General features: G+C 41.6%; 1 protein-coding gene across 1 annotated transcript in view; it reads left to right on the plus strand.

Annotated features, from left to right (window-relative positions):
• PARD3 (par-3 family cell polarity regulator) overlaps positions 1 to 18,978 on the plus strand; it is a 509,642-nt gene that overhangs the window by 290,934 nt on the left and 199,730 nt on the right. The window contains 3 exon segments of the mRNA XM_080936664.1: positions 1,409 to 1,447; positions 9,510 to 9,698; positions 10,340 to 10,507. Coding sequence (XP_080792790.1) covers positions 1,409 to 1,447; positions 9,510 to 9,698; positions 10,340 to 10,507 — 396 coding nt within the window.

The following is an 18,978-nucleotide window of genomic DNA, read 5'->3' on the forward strand; positions in this document are numbered from 1 at the left end:
AAATATTCCGAAGCAGATTTGACCCGAGCCATCTGAGATGTTTGATATTTCCTTTCAGCTAGCTGCTAGCCTTGTGTCGTCCTGACAAGTGATAGGATTTAGGGCTACGGTTCCCAAATCTGTCACATAGACCCAGTTCTCTTAAATTATGCATTGTGATGCATTGTGGCTGATACATTCACTATAGACATTAGTTGCTTATTTAAATAGACATTCAAACTAAATATCAGTCACGGGTGTCCAATCCCTTGTTACACACAGACCTGAAAGTCTGGCTTGGTGGGAATTTCAGACCCTGATAGGGTCTGAACGCTTCTGCATTGTGTTTACTTTGAATAAATTATGGAAGCTTCCTCATAGTTAACAAATGTTTAATGCATCACTTCTCCATTTAAATGCCAGTTTCCCCATCTCCTCTACTCTTATCCAATTTTGTGTCGAAGATGCCACCTGATCCTAAATCTGGGATGTCTCCATTTGATTGCAAATGAGCCCTCTAGGAAGCACCCGCCTCCCCTGGGCAGGCAGGAAGCCCCAGCCTGCCTGGCACTCTGCATGTTGGCCTTACCGAGCCTGTCAAACTGCAGCACTGCTCTCCAGCAGCCTCAAGGGGGAGCCAGTGTCAGCCCAAGGTTACCCAGGTTCTTCTGGGCCAATTTGGATCTTCCAGGCTTCTGTTTCTCCCGTCTGCTGCTCCTGCTCCCCCTCCTTCCCTCCCCCATTTAATTTATTGCTTGTGAGCTTTTCATTAAGGCTGGGGCCAGTAGGCTGTCAGTCTGTTTCACGCCCTGCAGCTCCTTTTTTGGGGGGGCGGGGACATAATAACATTTCTGAAAAGTCAAAGGGAGTGTTTAAAAGTAATTCTTGACTCCAATTAATGTAACTCTTCTCTGTGTCAGATTCTATGGGTCTTAATCTAAATACTTTTTAATCAGTGTTTTGTCCTGTGTTAAAAATTAAATAAACCAAATTATCGACCTTTCATGTTCTGTATTATATGGGAAGGATTACATGTGCTCCTGGTAGAACATGTTCTAACATCAAGTGTTTCCCACTGTCAGGCAGACTGGCTTTATCTACAGAGATGTCAAGTGGCCCTGAGGTTCGGTTGGGGAGATTGGAAAACACATTTAGAAAGAGCAACAGAGTTTGAGGAGGCTTCTTTTCCTGCACATAGCTTATGAGGTGATGTGAATGAATGGGGAGACTTCCATCTGGAAGGACTGTTGAAATCCCCAGAAGACAGTCATATGTCAGCCCACTTACAATTACCGTACAATGTTTACTTTACAATATAAAGGAAACAACCTAATTTTAAAACAATCTAATCTGTTTTAATAGAGCATTATGCCCCAGGCCTCATGATGGAAATCAGTCTGTATTGATGTTTTCTCTTTAATTTTTCTAGAATGCTGAACCCAACCAGATGCAGACTCCAAAAGAACCGGTAAGAACCTTGTCTTTAGAGATGTTCCAGTACTTGCTGATTCACTATGATATTATTTTTCCCACCTCTTCTATCAAGGAGGTCTAACTTTAAAATAATTTTTATTTATTTCTACGTTGGGGGAAAGGCCTTGCAGGGGAGGCTGGTCAAAGGGGCATAAAAGGAGAGATGTCAGGATTATTTCCTGTTTCTTTGTACAATATGGTGAGGTTAAGAGAGTGTTTATAAAGTATAATCAGGAAGGAAATGGTGATATGTCAGTGATTAAGGTAAACATAGTTGTCATAGTTAAAAAAAAAACAGTAGGGGATAAGTCAGGCATTCTGGGCTCAAGTTTAAATACAGATGCAGCTCAACTATGTCCATTTTAGAAGACTAACCCTAATCCACACTGGGAACAAATGGTGGGCTTTATTCTGTTCTGTACCAAACGTATACTGTTTGTTATATGAAATATGTTGGTATCTGTTATTGGTCTCTGTGATGATGTGGTACAAGGTGGAAAACAGGGAACTTATGCCAGCTAAAAGTCAGGATCTTTGCCTTTTAAATAGCAAATATAAATATTCTCAAACTCAGCCAACTATGGTGGTTCATGCCTTTAACCCCAGCACTAGGGAGGCAGAGCTAGGTGGATCTATGTGTGTTTGGGGCCATCTTGGTCTACATAGTGATTTATAGGACAGCCAGGGCTATGTAGGAGCCCTGTCCCTCACCCCCACCCCCAATAAACTGTAACCAAATAGGTAAACATCAGAATACAAAGGCTTTAATCAGACTTGATTTTTAAAATATAGGTACATAAACAATCAATGTCAACAGAGAGAATGGCATTTTCAAATATTCGATCATTTTAAAACAGGATGGCAAATAAGACCTTAGAGCAAAGTCAGGAAGTAATACCAAGAATATTACATACCCATGAGGACAGGTTAGAAGAAGCCACAAGACTGAGGTTTTGGTTGTATAATGACTCAAAACTCAGCTGGTGAGTGCTAACGGAAACCACAGTGGTATCACACATTAAAGTGTTAGTGAGAGAGGGCAGCTGAGGAAATCATACTATTTGAAAAGACAGTCACTGTGACAAAGATAACTGCAGTGTGAACCAGCAGAGGTTGTCAGAGCATGAGCAAATAGGCCTTTTAACTCCAATGAGCAATTCTGGAAACAAATTTTGAACGCTTGTATGAACATGCATGCATATTTATACCTATTATGTTTGTGTCTAAAGATGTCATTTCAAGTTAGTAATAAACTGTGATCTACCCAGCCCTTAGACCACCTACCTGTTTACTTTTAAAAAATTGGTTTACTAGTACTGGTCTCAAGCCCACATAAATATTACTGAACATCCTATCACAGAGCTGAACTCACAACTGACCAATCACCTTTACAAGTTTGATGCTTCCTTTACCAGCCACTCCGGTAAATCCTAGCTGGTCCTGAAGTTAAACATCAAAAGTCCTGGAAAATCTTGACCAAATGAAAATGTGAAATTTTTTTTTATTTTGGATTGAAAAATATCTGTGACTTTAAAAAGCTGACACACAGGCAGCCCTCCCACCAGCTCACAAAGAGTCAAAATACCAGTTTTTAACCTCACAGGAGGGCGAAACATACGTATGACACCCTCTTATCTCAGCTTCCTTGAGAAATCAATAGGTGATTGCCTTATTAGATAAAAATCTTTGTAGTGGACATTTTACCCAAACGTAAGCTAACAGGGTGTTCATTGCTATGCTGGATATGTTGGGCATGCTAAATGCGTTTTGGGTTTGCAATATCTTCAGCTTAGAATAGGTTTATCTGGGTGTAATTTCACTGTGAGTCTAGGGACATCTATGTTCTCGTACATCTTTATGTGGACATGTTTATTTTTATCTTATTATTAGTATTATCCGTTGCTATTGCTGTATCCCAAAGCATTTGCTGTGTAAATGCCGAGAGAAGGATTTGCAGGATGTTTGTGGGATGAGGGCCATTCCTCTGAGGCTTTGGATCTTCCTGACTTCTGTGGTTTCTGCAGAGCATAATGAGATTAGAATCCTTCATCTGCCCACACCGATTCTTATCGAGCCTTTGCAGGATGCAGAGGTATTGGAAAGACAAACAGAGCTGACTCACTGAGGAATTGAGTTGGAATTCCTTATGGTGCCTTTTACTGTGATAACGACCGCTTAATGCTTCTGACATATTTCCCTTGACATGTTTTCACCATTTGTTCTCAGCTGTCTTTGCAGCATAGTGATAAACTGCGTATTTTTTAACTTTAAAGTTTTTTTTTTTTTTTTTTTTTTTTTTACTTTGTTGAAATCTGTAAGTTATAGGCTTCAAGGCTATTCTGGATTAATTGCCTTATGTAATTTTTTTTTTTTTTTTACTGTCAGAATTTCAGGAAGTTCTCTTCATCCACCTCTTCTGTAACTTTAATTTTTTTCCCAAAACCTATTTTAAATGATGTTTTTTAAACACTTTAACCTCCCTTTTAGCCCACCACCCACCCGAGGTTGTGGGAAAGAAAGGATATACAGAAGTGGGGGTGGAGATGGGACCTGTTTAGAACAGTTCTTTGGAGCAACTCTTGTCTGTGTTGTCTGGAAATCCGCAGTTAAGTTGACAGGTCAGCAGCACCAGCTCGATCCACTTACAAACACTTCACGGATACACCATCCGTCCAGCTTGGTGGAGTCAGGATAGCAAACAGGAATCAGCAGCCGTGGCACCACCTCGCAGAGACAGCCAGGCCTCAGCCTCAGCACGAGTCAGCAGGAGGGACCAGGAGGAACACCAGAAGTTCTCTGCTGTGCCTCTCTAAGTGAAGCAAAGATCACCGAAGACTCAAGACCCACACGCGTTGCACAGCAAGCTCTGTAAGCAAGCCTAGCACAACCTCTGTCGCTGTCACTGTAGGGCAAGTTCTATACCCTCCAACCATCATGTGTCCCTCAAGGGTCTTGCCTCAGCAAGTCATCACTCTGCTGATCGGCCCCAGTTCACTGAAGTGGCAGAAAGCAGCGGCACACCACCAGAAGACCTTTGGTGCATTGCTCTCTATGGCGTCCCAACAAATGGAGCTCAACTGTTCAGTGTAAGGCGGACCAATACACGTGTGTCATTAGCGAAGAATCCTTCATCATGTGTCCTTTCACACGCTTGCTTGAGCAGAACATCCTTTCTCCTGCATCTGCTTCGGCTAAATGTTCCTTCACGTTTGCACCAGCAAAACGCCATCCAGCTGACTTTTCAAGGAACCCTGAAGTTTCCACTTCATCTTCCCTTGGTTGCGCTCTGCCACAAACACTGGTTTAGCTCTTCTCTTCACGCAGGCTTCACACCGTTCTCTCTGTGTAACATCCCACCCCGCCTCCGAACTGACAGTAAATTACTTACGTAATTCTTCACTCCTGAATGTCTCAGTGCAAGGACTTTTTCTTATCTCACAATACTCTAGTTGTCAGAACCGATAAACCACTGTTGGTTTTACAATGCTGTAACTGCCTACAACCCTTTATAAAATCCAAGAGTAAGAAGTCAGAATGGCCCTCTAGGCTCCAGTCCAAGCCAGGTCACGGCATGGCATTTAGTCGTGTGTCTGGAATCTTAGTCTGGAGTGGTTCTTTAGTGTACCTATGTTTTGCATTTTTTAAAAAGTCACTGTGAGAACATTTTTAATTCTTTAGAGAGCACAACACTTCAAGGATATCCCTTCACTTAGGTTTTTCTGATTTTTCTCCCCTTTGGATACTTTTCTGGACAGATACTGGATGTTAATAACTGTCATTGTTATAAACGAACAAAAAGTAGTCTTTAAAAATATTTGCCCTTCATTGAATCAGGAAATAACATAGGAAGTCCGGATGTATGATTGTGATTTAATAAGCAGGCCTGGTAGTTCCAGCACTGGGGAGGCTGAGGCAGGAGGATCGTCATGCCAAGTTCTGCTTGGGGTACTGTGGGGTAAGGCCAGTAAGGGAAACTTTGAAAGATCATGTCTCAAAAAATAAAACAAAACAAAAAATGAGAGAAGGGGATCTGTGTTGTGAGCAGAGGGGCAACAGACAAAGATCCCTGAGTTCAGTCCTCAATAACTACAGAAATAATAATAGATAAGCAATCTCAATAAAGAATCTCAGAAAGATGGGCTCAGATGGCAAACATAAAGCTTCGTCTTTTATCTCTGTTTTGGGCAGTTGTAATAAGGGCAGATAACATCCCCACAAGTCTCTGTGTGTAGCCACAGTTGTTTGTCAACTCAATACACATTACACAAGCTTAGAGGCTCTAAAATTGCCTACTATAGAAGCTCTGTTTATGTGTTCACCTGTCATTCCAGGGTGTACTTACATCTGTCCTCAGGCCCGCCCTTCCTTTGCTTCCTTCCCTCCCTCGAGTAGCTCAGGTTGCCCTTGTTCTCAGGGTTTTCTTGCCTCAATCTCCGAGTTCTAAGGTTAGTTCAGCACCGCTGTGCCCAGCAGAAACACATCCAGTTCAGCACACTGTTAAATGCCATAGTTCTGAAGAACACTTTTAACAATCGGATGATTGTTCCCAGTGAGTTAGAGTTTGCAAACCGGGACTACCTGTTGTTGACCCATTCTTTCTTAGTGAATGGCTTGCTCCCTCTCTTTTGAATGTGAAGTATCGCTCCCTTGTTATGGGTCCTGCAAGTGTCTACAGGCTGAAGACTCAGTGGAGCAGGACTACTGTATGAGGACCTTGATAAGCTGTCGCCATGTGCCTCCCCCAACTTACAGTGATGATTTTTCTCCTTTGCTCTCTTTGCTATGTCTTAAGCATTTCATCGGCCCAGAGATGTGAGCAATATGAGCATCATTTCTCTTTTTTTAGAAATGGATGATGTAGGTTCACTGTAGATTCAGTCCCTCCTGGGCAGTCAGGCTCTCAGTTACCAGGACTAGTGTTAACAGAAGGGAAAACATAAATAGGGTATGCAGAAAGCTATTGACCATTTTTCTTCCTCATTAGTCTCTTCTCAGAGGATAATGTGAAACTCAATAGCGTTCCCAGGATGCATTAGGCAGGACCTCTATTTCTAATATGCTTGGCAAAAATAAATAAATAAAATAAAAAATAAAAACCCACCCTTTGTTTTCTGGACATTAAAGGCGAATTTGCCAATGGACAAGCACGCAGAGGGGAACTGCAGTCAAGTTTAACGGAAACTAGTTCATGCTCTACAGACATATGTACACAACGGATATCCACTGCCCGTGTGCGTGAGAGTGAGCAGCAAAACCAGCTTGAGCATGTTGAAGAACATATTAAACTTCGTTCCTCAAGTGTGAACTAAGACCCTTTGGTTGAAGGGACGAAGTAGAAAGTGGTTTCTACTCTGTCTGAGCACGGACGTCCCTGGACCAGCTCAGCATTGTGGAGATTTTTATGATGTAGCATCTCAAAGTGGTTTTTGAAGAGCAAACTTTTAAGTTACTGCCAAAATAAATAAATAAACTAAATTTCTAAAAGCTTATGTTAATTCCGGTCTCGTTCAAGAGCCCAGTGCTTAATAATGAAGCTGACGGTGCCTCCCTTCAATATTCTTGATGACAATAAAGTCTCAAGGTTTCTTACAAGAACCATAAGAGAAGACCCTCCCACCCCACCCCCACCATCTCTTGGGGGTTTTATAGCAAGAGAAACTGTAGAGCCAGGCAGCGGGGCAGCACTCCCACCTTGATTAGCCTTTTCCTTCATGGATTCACTCAGCTCCTCGCCTTGATTTCTCAAGTACGGGAAAAAAAATGAGATTTTAAAGCTTTTGAAAAATCATTATGGAAATGTTGGAATCGGTAAACATGAGAAAGCCAAGCTGAATATCTGAATCCGCCAGTGACAGTTAAGGTCCTGCGGGTTGGAAGGAAGAAGTGGTAGTGGTTGAGATCCCGTGTGCACTAAATACATCTGAGATTCCTTAAGTGTAGAATCCGAGAACCTGTTCGTGGCCTCTCAATGCAGCATTCTCAGTAAATCTGTTTTATCTCCTATTTATTTATGAATTCCAAATACAGGGGACGGTGGTGTGGCTTAGAGTTACTGATGCTGTTTTCTTGTTTTTGTTTTTTGTTTTGTTTTGTCTTTTGATCATTGAAATCTACCCATATGGGATGCTAAGTATTATTACTTTGGTTGTCTGTAATGTTGATGTGAACATTGGTCCTTTTATATGTTTGCTCTTACACTGAGACACTCCCAGTCTCCAGATGGTATATTTTTACATTTACAGTAAGACCGAGATAGTCATTTATAGAATAATTACCTACTGCTTTGCTTTTGATACACATAGATTAAAGAAATGAAAAAAATGAAGCAAACGTTAGCATTTGTAGAGCATCGCATGAGTATAAAGATCTTTCTGTCTAATAAATGTGTGATGTATCAATATTTTGATACTTACTTGACCTTGGTTTGTCTCCAGTCCATTAGTTTTATTGATTTGAACTGTAATTATTCTCTGGGAATATTCTAAAGATAAAGTGGTTACAAAGAGTGGACAAGCTCGATCCAATGGTAAATATTTACTTTATATAGACACTGTCCTGTAAAAAATTGTTTTTCATTTTTTTACTGTATACTGTTCATCTTCTATAAAGGTTGTGGTCTTAGGTCACTGAAAACCAGCTTCTCTTTACTCGCTGTCAGGGTATTTTTTCTGAAATGTTTCCAAGAATGTACTCCTATGTGGCTGGGCATGAAGGCCAGCAGCAGACAGCTTTTAGACTGCCTGCTTAATCACCAGGGAGACACACACACACACACACACACACACACACACACAATGAATGTCAGCGAAGTGGAAACATTGCTTTATATGTAACATTATTTTGGATTTTAAGGTTCTAAAATAGCACATTGTTTATATATAATCACAGGTAAATACTGTTCTTCTAAAAGCTAGTTTAATTAAGACAGTCAAGAGTACATGTGAAAGGCTCAAATTCTCTTTTAAGTTATTTTATTGTTGCTTGACCTGGGCTCCTAGAATTTTTTAGATAAAAAAGACAATTCTCTTCATATCCTCTGTTATAGCCAAGTTTTATGAGTAACAGAGTTGTTTGAAAGCTGTCTGTTTAACATGTCAGCTCACCATTGTAACTGATGGTCCATTTTGAATGACAAAAGTGGATGTTGCAACAATGTTGGGAAAAGAGGAGTACATTCTGACACAGATACTGCAGGAGAGGTCTGAGTTTCTATTTGAAATGGTAGATATCAAGATGCTGCGCTTTGCCTTGGGGTTGCTGAGGACCTGGACAGCAACCTGCCGTTTCTTCTTGGGTCCTGAACTTTCATTTAGGAATAGAATGTGGCCTCACACCATACTCCATTGAGTTATAGATTCATTTTTCATTTCTTTCTCTGTTTTAAGGGAATGAACAAGGGTTTACATATCTTTAAGTGTGTGGGATCTTGAAAGCCTTTCTGTGAACATCTTCAGTTAGGAAACCAAAGAGTTGTACATAGTTAATTAAACAGCAGTGCTTATGTGATCTCCACCAGTGATCCCATGTGTGATTGCAAGATTATGGAGATCTCTTCCCAGATGTTATTTGGTTCTAGTTTATCTCCCAGATGTTGCTGGTTATAGCTCAGCACTGGCCCTCAACCAGAACACCTTTCCTGGCTGGCTTTGTGTCATTAGGGTTTGATATTGCCTATGCATAAAAATGCACACAGTGTCGGTGAAAATGGCACTGACTACTAACGGCAGTGGAAAGCCCCCGTGCAAAGGCAAAGACAGAACAGAACAAAGACTTTGTAGACTAGCCCCAAACTTTAGGAGTCTGCATGTCTCTTTTGTATTACCCCTGCACTTCTTAGGTTCAGTTGCAGGTTTGATGCAAAGTTGATATAGGCATGGCCTGAAGCTGCTCACAGCCAGGGTAATTTTGAAGGACCGCTGTACCATTATTATGGGTTCTGTCAAGGAAGGAAATCTGCCTGTTCTCAATTAGAGAGCTTAGCATTAAAGATCTCCAGTGGAGTAGCTAGAGAGAGGCACTGATTTTAACCCCCCTGTGCAATTCCTTTCCCTTTTTAGAAAACTGAAGACGAGGACGTTGTTCTGACGCCTGATGGAACCAGGGAGTTTCTGACTTTTGAAGTTCCGCTGAATGATTCGGGATCTGCAGGGCTTGGTGTCAGTGTCAAGGGGAACCGTTCCAAAGAGAACCACGCAGATCTGGGGATCTTTGTCAAGTCCATTATTAATGGTGGAGCTGCATCTAAAGTAAGAGCCTGCCAGTCTTGTTCCGCCTGTGCCTGTTGACTAGGTTACTCACCCACCTCTTCTCTGACCTACACGTTCTATTGGTAACATTATCTCTCTTTATAGAACCTCTGCTTGGACCATTCAGATGGTGCTCATCACTTTCACTCTTCATTCTATCTAATGTGACCCTTAGTCTGTAGTCTTCTTAGTTCAGTGAAGATAGCATGTGTAGAGACAAAGCCTGAGAGCCATGGGCTGGGGAGAAGTTTCCTGGGAAGCCATTTTTTCTACTAAGCCTAGATTGAGTTTGCTGGTTGTTTGTGGAGAGCAGGGTTTTTTTTTTGTTTTGTTTTTTACAGTTGTCTTGATCTTCGTGGATCTCATTTGTAAACCAGCTTGGTGGCTGTTTCTGAAAGCAAATCAGTGATTATCACTTGTTGACCTTTGAATTTATATTCCACTTAGTTTACAGATTATAATAATTGCTTGGGAATATCCAAAAGAATGAAATATACAGAGGCTACAACAGCCTTTTTAATCTCATTCTTGCAATGAGATTAAAGCCCCCAGATCCCTTTTTCCCTCCTTCGTTTTAATCATTTAAGCTTTCAGAAATGAATCCTCTTGCAAACCATTCAGCCATCTTGCCTTCCTCACAGGATGGAAGGTTGCGGGTAAATGACCAGCTAATAGCTGTTAATGGAGAGTCCCTGCTGGGCAAAGCCAACCAGGAAGCCATGGAGACTCTGCGGAGGTCCATGTCCACCGAGGGCAACAAGCGTGGCATGATCCAGCTCATCGTGGCGAGGCGAATCAGATGTAACGAGGTAAACAGAGAAAGTCCCTAGAGGAGCCCTCACTGCTCTCTGTGGCTCGATGAGATTGAGTGAGCTTGTCAGTAGAACATCTTGTTTTCAATCATTGCCTCATGTGACCCAGCATAGTCTGAGCTTTCCGTGGGGGATGATTTGAAACCTCTAGCTCTACTTCTCCAGGGCTGGGGCTACAAGTCGGCACCACTAATTTTAGTTATCCAATAGAAGGGACCAAACCCAGGTCTTCGTGCATTCTAGACAAATGATCTATGAACTGAGCTACAGTCCCAGCCTAATGACATACTTGCTATAGCAAGGACAGATCTCCTAAGCCTTCTAATCCTTTCAAATAGTGCCACTTCTAGTGACTAAGCTTCAAATGTTTGAGACTATGGAGGCCATTTTTATTAAAACCAACACATGCTTGCATTGCTTTTATTTGCCGAATGTAGAATGAAGAAATAGCCATAATTATTAAGCTAATTTTGCAATAAGAATCAATATAACTTTAACTGAAAACCTCAGACATAGGACATTCTTTTGAATGGGAAGAATTCAGATTTGATACTGAGAGTCCAGTAGCCTGCAGGACTGCCTATCCTGGGGCTGAATTTTAGATCTTACATTGGTTGGGCATTTGTTCTTATTGACTTGCATTTCTATGATTTCTTGAATGGTGTTTATTTTTTGCCAAATTATTGTTCGGTATTTTTAATCCAAGTTATATAGATGCTTATGAATAGTTCTCAAGATAGTATACAACAAATGTGTCTATATTAGGAATTTTCTTTAGAGAAATGACCTCTTTGCAATTCCTGAGGGCACTGGTCAGCGCACAGGTATGTATTAAACATCTTTGGTATGTCAGAGATTTTTGGTAGGTGCTGGAGGCACAGCCCTGTCTATTTGCAAAGGTATTGTTACCCCAACCTTTTTGAAAGCAAGATCTGGAGGCTAAGATGACAGCAGAGAGGGAAGAAGCTGCTTCACATACGTGAGGGACCTGAGTTTCAGTTCCAGCACTGGAAACATAGAAACAAAAGAATCTGGCTTCTGGAGCTCACTGGCCATCCCTCTGGCTGAATTTCTGAGCCTCAGGTTCAATAAGAGATTCTGACTCTGAATCAGAAAAAATTAGCAGAGAAATATAGAGGGCATTAACTGTTGGCATGTGTGCATGTGAGCATGCACACACACACACACACACACACACACACACACAGAGAGAGAGAGAGAGAGAGAGAGAGAGAGAGAGAGAGAGAGAGAGAGAGAGAGAGAGAATATGGAATGTTGTTGGAAATTTTTGCAATAAGGAGTAACAAAGATCATTCTGTTTCTGTGAGGTTCTGATTCCCCAAGAGTAAGGCAAACCTGTGCCAGCTTGAAAATGTTTTGATAAAGGCATTGATTTATTCCATTTTGCCCTATGAAAGATGTGAGTCTAGATTCCCTACTGAAATATCTCTGTCACATTTACTTCTACATTTGAATTTATGTGAATGAAGAGGATTTAAGTGTGGGAGCAGCTGTGATCCACATAGCTGACTGTAATTTTCTGCTTTTGTTTCCTATATGGCTGCTTCTTACTGTTTCTTAGGACACAATAGCTTATAGCAATGTGTGTGTGTGTGTGTGTGTGTGTGTGTGTGTGTGTAATATATAAAACATGAATATGTGTATATACATATATGAAGTTCTGAGCTTTGAGTCAGTATGGAGAAGATATTTGTACTAAGAAGGTTTGACTAAAGAATTATGCAGACAGGGGAGCTCAGTTTGGGTTCTCAGTAGACCTCACATGCACTTTTGCTGGTGTGAGATTTATATCACTGCCAAAATTTTTTTTTTTTGTGTTCAAGTTGCAGAGAGGGATTGTGTAAATTGCACTACCGTAAATATTGGTGAGCTCATAGGCCATGTTGCTGTCATGAATGAGCGCCTCTGGTCCGGTCCACAGTAATGCTCTTGAGCTTTTTGTAGGTGTGTGAGTCTAGTCTGAGACCTTAGCATGGTCTCTCACTCTATTCCTTTGAAGTTCAGGGCTTGTATTCTTAATGTCCTCCTAGAGAAGATGAGAATTCATGAAAAGAAGCTTCTTCATTTAGCAGTGTAGTTCATTTCCTCAGATTTGGGGGTGCTATGTTGTGTGTATGTGGGGGGGTGTTGGTGTATGCATATAGTGCACATACATTTGCTTATCTGTGTTATTTCTTGAAGCAGAGTCTCCAGTTTGGCTAGACTGGCTGTCCTCTAAGTCCCTGAGATCCCTCTACCGGCCTCTCACTCTCCAACACTACACCTAACAGGAAGTCCTGCTGTGACTGGGTTGTACACAAGCATCTAGGCTCTGAGCTCAGATCCTCATGTTTGTGCAGCAAATACAGTATCTGCTGAGCTCTGTCCCTCTCACCCCTACCTACAGTGCTTGCCTATCTCCATAGCCTCTCTGTATAGACTACCTGCCTAACACTGACACAGCCTTGTATTTGATACCCTGCTAATTGCTTATTTAAACACGTTGTTTCATTAACTCTGGTCCTGAGCAGCACCTCCAGCCTGCTTTGCTTGATGTCGGAGGTCTAACCTCTGCTTTCTTCCCGTCTGTTGCGAGTCTTGGGTTCCACGTCCTGTCCTTCCGCTGTATGTGACACGGGCTCTTCCCAGGTTGATCCTCTCTGCCTATGTTCCCAAGCTGATGCTTTCTTCCAAGCTTGTCCTCACCTGCAGAGTCTGTTTTGTGTTCCACAAAAAAACTCAACATTTTTCATGAAGAAAGTATTAGGGTAATAGTGACCTTGCCTTGGCATACATGGACATCTCCTCTAGAACAGCACAGATAAGGGTTTGAGCATCCCTGGGGTTGGGGGTCTGTAGGTGTTCCTGGAACTGACAGACACCCAAGGATACTGAAGGATAACAATGTAATTGAATCTCATGAGCTCATGCTCTGCCAACAACCTCCTCCTGTGCAGAGTTCAGAGATGTTCTCCCTGCACGTCTCCTAAGCACAGGAAGTGTGTCTTCGAGACATGAGGTTCCCACAAGCTCTGAGACACGGTTTCTTTATCTGTGGCTTGGTCAGTGAGATTTTCTTCTCAGCCCATTCTTGTACATTTGAGCTGTCTGAGGCACACTCTGCCCTCCCCTGTGGTCTGCTACAGACTGACGCTCAGTAGCTAGGCCTTCTTCCACAGTCTGCTAAGCAAATTGATCTATTAGCTCTTCAGAATAGATGCCTGGCCCCAGGGTCAGGCCATTGTGGAATCTGGGCCCTAGTGTTGTCTGCCTGACCTCACTCTGTTTTACGGAAAACTGCCTGACAACTCTCTGTGGCTCTCTTTACCTGCTGCTACTACCACCTTTTTCTTCTAGCTGAGGTCCTCCTGCATCCTTCCAATTTTAGAATACTCTTTTCACTGTTGTCATAGTTTCTTTACTCCTGAAGGATGATGGGAGATTTTTAGAAATTGTACCCTATCCCCATTCACTCCTGAAGCATGATGAGACATTTGTAGAGATGGTTTTGAGATGTTTGTTTGTTGTTGTATGTTTGGTTTTTACTATCATGGTTTTTCTTTTTTCTTCCCTCCCTCTCTCCTCTCCCTACTTCTTTCCTTTCTTCCTCTCCCTCCACTCTCTCCCTTCCTTCCCTCCATCCCTTCCCTCCCTTTTTTCTTCTTTCCTTCCTCTCTCTCTCTCTTCTTTCCTTCTTTCCTTCTTTTCTTCCAGTTTGGAAGGCATGAAACAGGAAGACAAATTGAGATTATTTACCCCAAGGGAGAAATTTGTTGCCTTCCAAAGGAGCCTGCAGGGGACTGGTACCTCCATCTGGTACTCAAAATAAGCTATGTATGAGAATTAGGCTGACTTTAAATATCTGAAGAGAATGGATATTTGTGGGAATTGCTGTAATTTGTCGTAGCATGGTTATTTCAGCATGTCTGTTAGAAGCAATTCTATATAAAACCCCGTTTTTTTTACCCTAAGCATAAAACCCTGCCAGGTGAGCTAGTGTCTTAAATCTCCTGTGAGGGGATTTAGACATCAGTGACTGCTTCAAAATTAATTCTTCCTTTAGAATTAGAAAGCTACATAGAATAGAAAAGGCCCTGAGGAATAATTCCTGATTCTTGAGATTCTTGCTATCACCACCTAAGGACATGTAAAAAAAAAAAAAAAAAAAAGCTAAATGAAAACAGAATTTAACATTGAACCCTAAAACTGCCTCCCCCCATTGGTTATCAAATTTAAGTGGCCAGCCCTGAACTCATACATAGAAGTAACATTATATGGACTAAGCAGGTTGTATCTATATATTTCAGAATAGTCACAAATTTTTAAAGGCCATGGATTTCTGAGAGTTAGGAGGGAAGAAAGAGGAAGGGGGAAATTATATAATTATATTTTAATTAGAACATTTTAGAAGATTTATTTATCATGTATTTTATTTATATGAGTGCTCTGTCTTCATACATACCAGAAGAGGGAACCAAATCCCATTATAGATCATTGTGAGCCGCCATGTGGTTGCTGGGAATTGAACTCAGTACCTTCAGAAGAACATTCAAGTGCTATAAACCTCTGAGCCATCTCTCCAGACCCTCCAAAAAGAAACAAAAGAATTAGAAGAGGTTACAGCTCCATAGGAAGAATGATACCAACCAACCAGAACCCCCCCAGTGCTCCTAGGGAATAAACCACCAACCAAAGGCACAGATGGAGGGGCCTGTGGCTCTAGCCTCATATGTAGCAGAAGATGGCCTTGTCAGGCATCAGTGGGAGGAAAGGCCCTTGGTCTTGTGAAGGCTTAATATTTCAGTGTAGGGGAATGCCAGGTGGTGGGAGGTGGGAGTGTGAATGGGTGGGGGAGCACCTCATAGAATCAGGGGGAGGGGGAGGGGATGGAGGTTTACAGAGGGGAACACAGAAACGGGAATAATATAGGAAATGGAGCTGAAGGGTGTGCAACCTCATAGAAAGAACAACAGTATCAACCAACCAGACCTCCCAGAGCTCCCAGGGACTAAACCACCAACCAAAGAGTACACATGGTTGACCCATGGCTCCAGCCTCATATATAGCAGAGGATGGCATTGTCTGGCATCAATAGGGGAAGAAGCCTTTGACCCTGTGAAGACTCATTTCCCCAGTGTGGGGGAATGCCAAGGTGTTGAGGTGGGAGTGGTGGGAGGGGGAGCATCCGTATAGAAGCTGTGGAAGGAGGGATGGGAGAGGGGGGAACTGGGAAAGGGAGGTAACATTTGAAATATAAATACATAAACTATCCAGTAGGAAAAAAGAGAAACTTAAAAATTAAAAAAAAAAATTAAAAAGAACCCAAAAACCTCTCCCTCATATCTGAAACCTACCTGTTTATTATTTACTTCAGGCTGTGACACTTTTGCCATTAGTATTGTCTACATAGACCTATAATCTAGGCCTGATGTCATACCTTGATGGACCCAGCACAGAGGAGTGCGTCCATACAACCTGGTGTGCTATTTTCTGTGGGATCCAACTCATCCACTTTCTATTCAGCCAATCGTCTGGCCAGGGCCTGCTTTATGACAAGCATGGGGATAAAATGTAAATGAAAACTGGAATCTCAAATAATAAATTCTCCCAGTTGCTAGCTGGGATCAGTCTGAGGGTGGGGGGGAGTTAAGTTTATACAAACACTAACTTTCCTACAGAGTTGGTGGCTTTCAGGTCTCTCTAGCCCCTCCCAAAAAATAACTTAGAATCCAGGAATTGTATTAATATTAGTTTCCAAAGAGTTTTTTTTAACTTTTTATAAAAAGAAAGTATTCTAAGTATTTAATTAAAAAAAAAAAAGAATAATCATTGGGTAATATCCAGTTGATTAAGAAGTATGTTACTGCCTTTTATAAAAGCAATTTATTATATGAATATCTTTCTGAAAACATATTTATACCGTTTTGCAATTTTTTGGTTGTTTCTAATTTTTTTATTTATATGTTGTATATCCTGCAGAATGGGTTGTGTGCTGGAAACACCTACTGTTTTTCTCAGTAGATAGAAAGCTTGTTCTAGAGACCAGGATAAGGGTCTTCCCAGTGCTGCCCTTGGCCATGGTTGGGTGAGACTGCAGACTTCTTCTTTTTGAACAGATGGAACAGCCTCGGAAACGCAGCTGGGCTCACACACTGGTTTTTCTGATTTTATTATTTTTTTTTTAAATTGCATGTTTTTAATCCAATTTTTATTAATTTTTAGTAACATTTATTAAGCATTAAGCTAGCATTTAAGGGCTGGCTAGATGTGGACCAGTGGGGACCACCTGACACTCTGCTTTTGTTTCCCTGGATTAAAGAAAGAAAGAAAAATTAAAAGATTTTTAAACCAAGCTGTTTCTCAGTCCTTTCTCTTAAAACTGGCTTGCTCCCTTGGAGGCACATAGGAGGCAGTAACAGGCAGATTTATTGAGTTTCAGGGCTGACTGGGCTACCCAGAGAAACCCTGTCTTGAATATACAAACAGCACTAACCACCCCCCACAAAAAAACAAAGCAAAACAAAAAGCTGGAGAAATTACAGGGCATGGCCCCCAGCGTCAGGATGTGCAGAGACAGGGGCTGGGGGAAGAGGGGGAATTTCTGTGAGTTTGAGGCAACCTTGATCTTTATATAGTGAGCTCTAGGTTAGCCAGGACTGCCTTGTGAAGCCAAAAACCAAACAAAACCAAGACAAAACTGGAGGAATTAAAAAGGTATTCTAAATTCTGTTAAATATTTATGTAGTCGGTTATTACTGGCTTCATTTAAATCTGTCTTTCATATGTAAATTAGACACGTTTGAGGTGCTGATGTTTATGTGTGTACCCTTCAGGAACATGTATCTTGAGTGATTTTTCTCTACAAAACCTGCCCATTCTTCTTAACAGAATTTTATTTCACTTAATATAACTTTAAATAGTCCCTCGGCATATTTAATATTTAAGGTAAAGAATGTTTATAAAGTTTTTTTTCTTACTCAGAAAATTGCAGAGTTATATAGTGGAGCTAAATTTATTTTTGAAAGTAAATGCAAAGTTGTGGGGGGAGTATTTTGTTTTTGTTTTTGGTCTCCTGATAAAATATCCTATAGCAAGTAGCACTCTTTCCTAAAGACTAATAGGTCAGGTGTCTTTCATGTATAGTATCACTTAAAATATTAAGATTTTTGGTTTTGTTATGAGGTATCCTTTGTGTGGCTGGGGGGGTCTCCTGGGTCCAGGCATGTTAGGCAAGCACTTGGCTGCAAAGCTGTACAGTGGGTCTTAATGGCCAGCTTTGGACAAGCACTCTTGTCTTTAAGGGTCCTGGGTATGAGATTTGTTTTTTCTTTTGCTTTCTCAAGGAATCTTAGAACTGAGGTACACAGGTTTGTATGTCTTCATATCAGTGACCTTGAATGGTTTACCTTCCAGTAAAGCTGTCAGTTTTAATCCGAAGTTTCAAGGGTAAAACTGATAAAATGAACCCCAATTCCACAGTTTAAACCTTAGTAGTCTGATTCACCACACTGCAAGTTTATTACTTTCTGGCAGCCTGAGGGTCCCCCAGTTGTAATTGTGCTGACCCTTCCATGAGTTCCACATTTCTGGTGCTCCTTAGACTCGGCCTACAGCTTGGAGCGCGTCATTACAGAAACAGGATAGTTTTCCACAACAGTCTGTTCAGTGCAGGCAGCACACTGGCGCGGCTCCCTGTTCGAATGGGGTAGCAGCTCTGCCTGATGGAAGAAAAGCTCATCTCAGGCCCTTCCTGGTTGTTAGTAGCACCCAGCTGGTCCACCTGGGTCCTTATAGTTACTGTGGTGCAGGACCCTTTGCCAAATAAAATGGCTTCCTTCCTAACACAGGCATCTTCTTCTGGCTATTTCTATGGAGAAGATGGCATATAAAATGCAGCTTTGATAAGGAGGACTGCATACAATTTTAACCCATAGCCATTGAGATTGAGCCTTCTCAAAAAAAAAAAAAACTTTTATAACTTAGTCTCTTGTATAGCAGGCTGACCTCAGACTCACTCTGCAGCAGACATTGACTTTGATTTACTGGCATCAAGTGTTGGGATTGTGCATGTGAGCTACAGCACTCAGTTTATTCAGTGCCTGGGGAGATAGAGCCCGACTGAGCCACACCCCCAGCCCTTGACCGGCTTCTTGTTTTTTTGTTTTTGTTTTTTTTTTTGGAGATTATGTGACTTTGCTTAAAGCTCATGCCATTGTCAATCTCATCAAAATATTTAGTTCAATGCTTGGGGGATGATTCTGTGTTAAGTGTTAACACCGTGATTTGGACTACTGGAACCTCCCTCAAAACCAGGCAGGCATGGTAGCTGCCTATTATGTTAGAGCTCTCGAGGTAGAAATGTGGGATCCCCCCTGCGTGGTTGCTAGATACACTAATGACAGTGGGCAGGCTTCCGGTTGAGAGAAAGATGCTGCCTCAGTAAAGTGGAGAGCTGTTAAGGAAGTTAC

This window comes from Micromys minutus, assembly GCF_963924665.1.
Source record: "Micromys minutus genome assembly, chromosome: 24".
NCBI classification, from domain to species: Eukaryota; Metazoa; Chordata; class Mammalia; order Rodentia; family Muridae; genus Micromys; species Micromys minutus.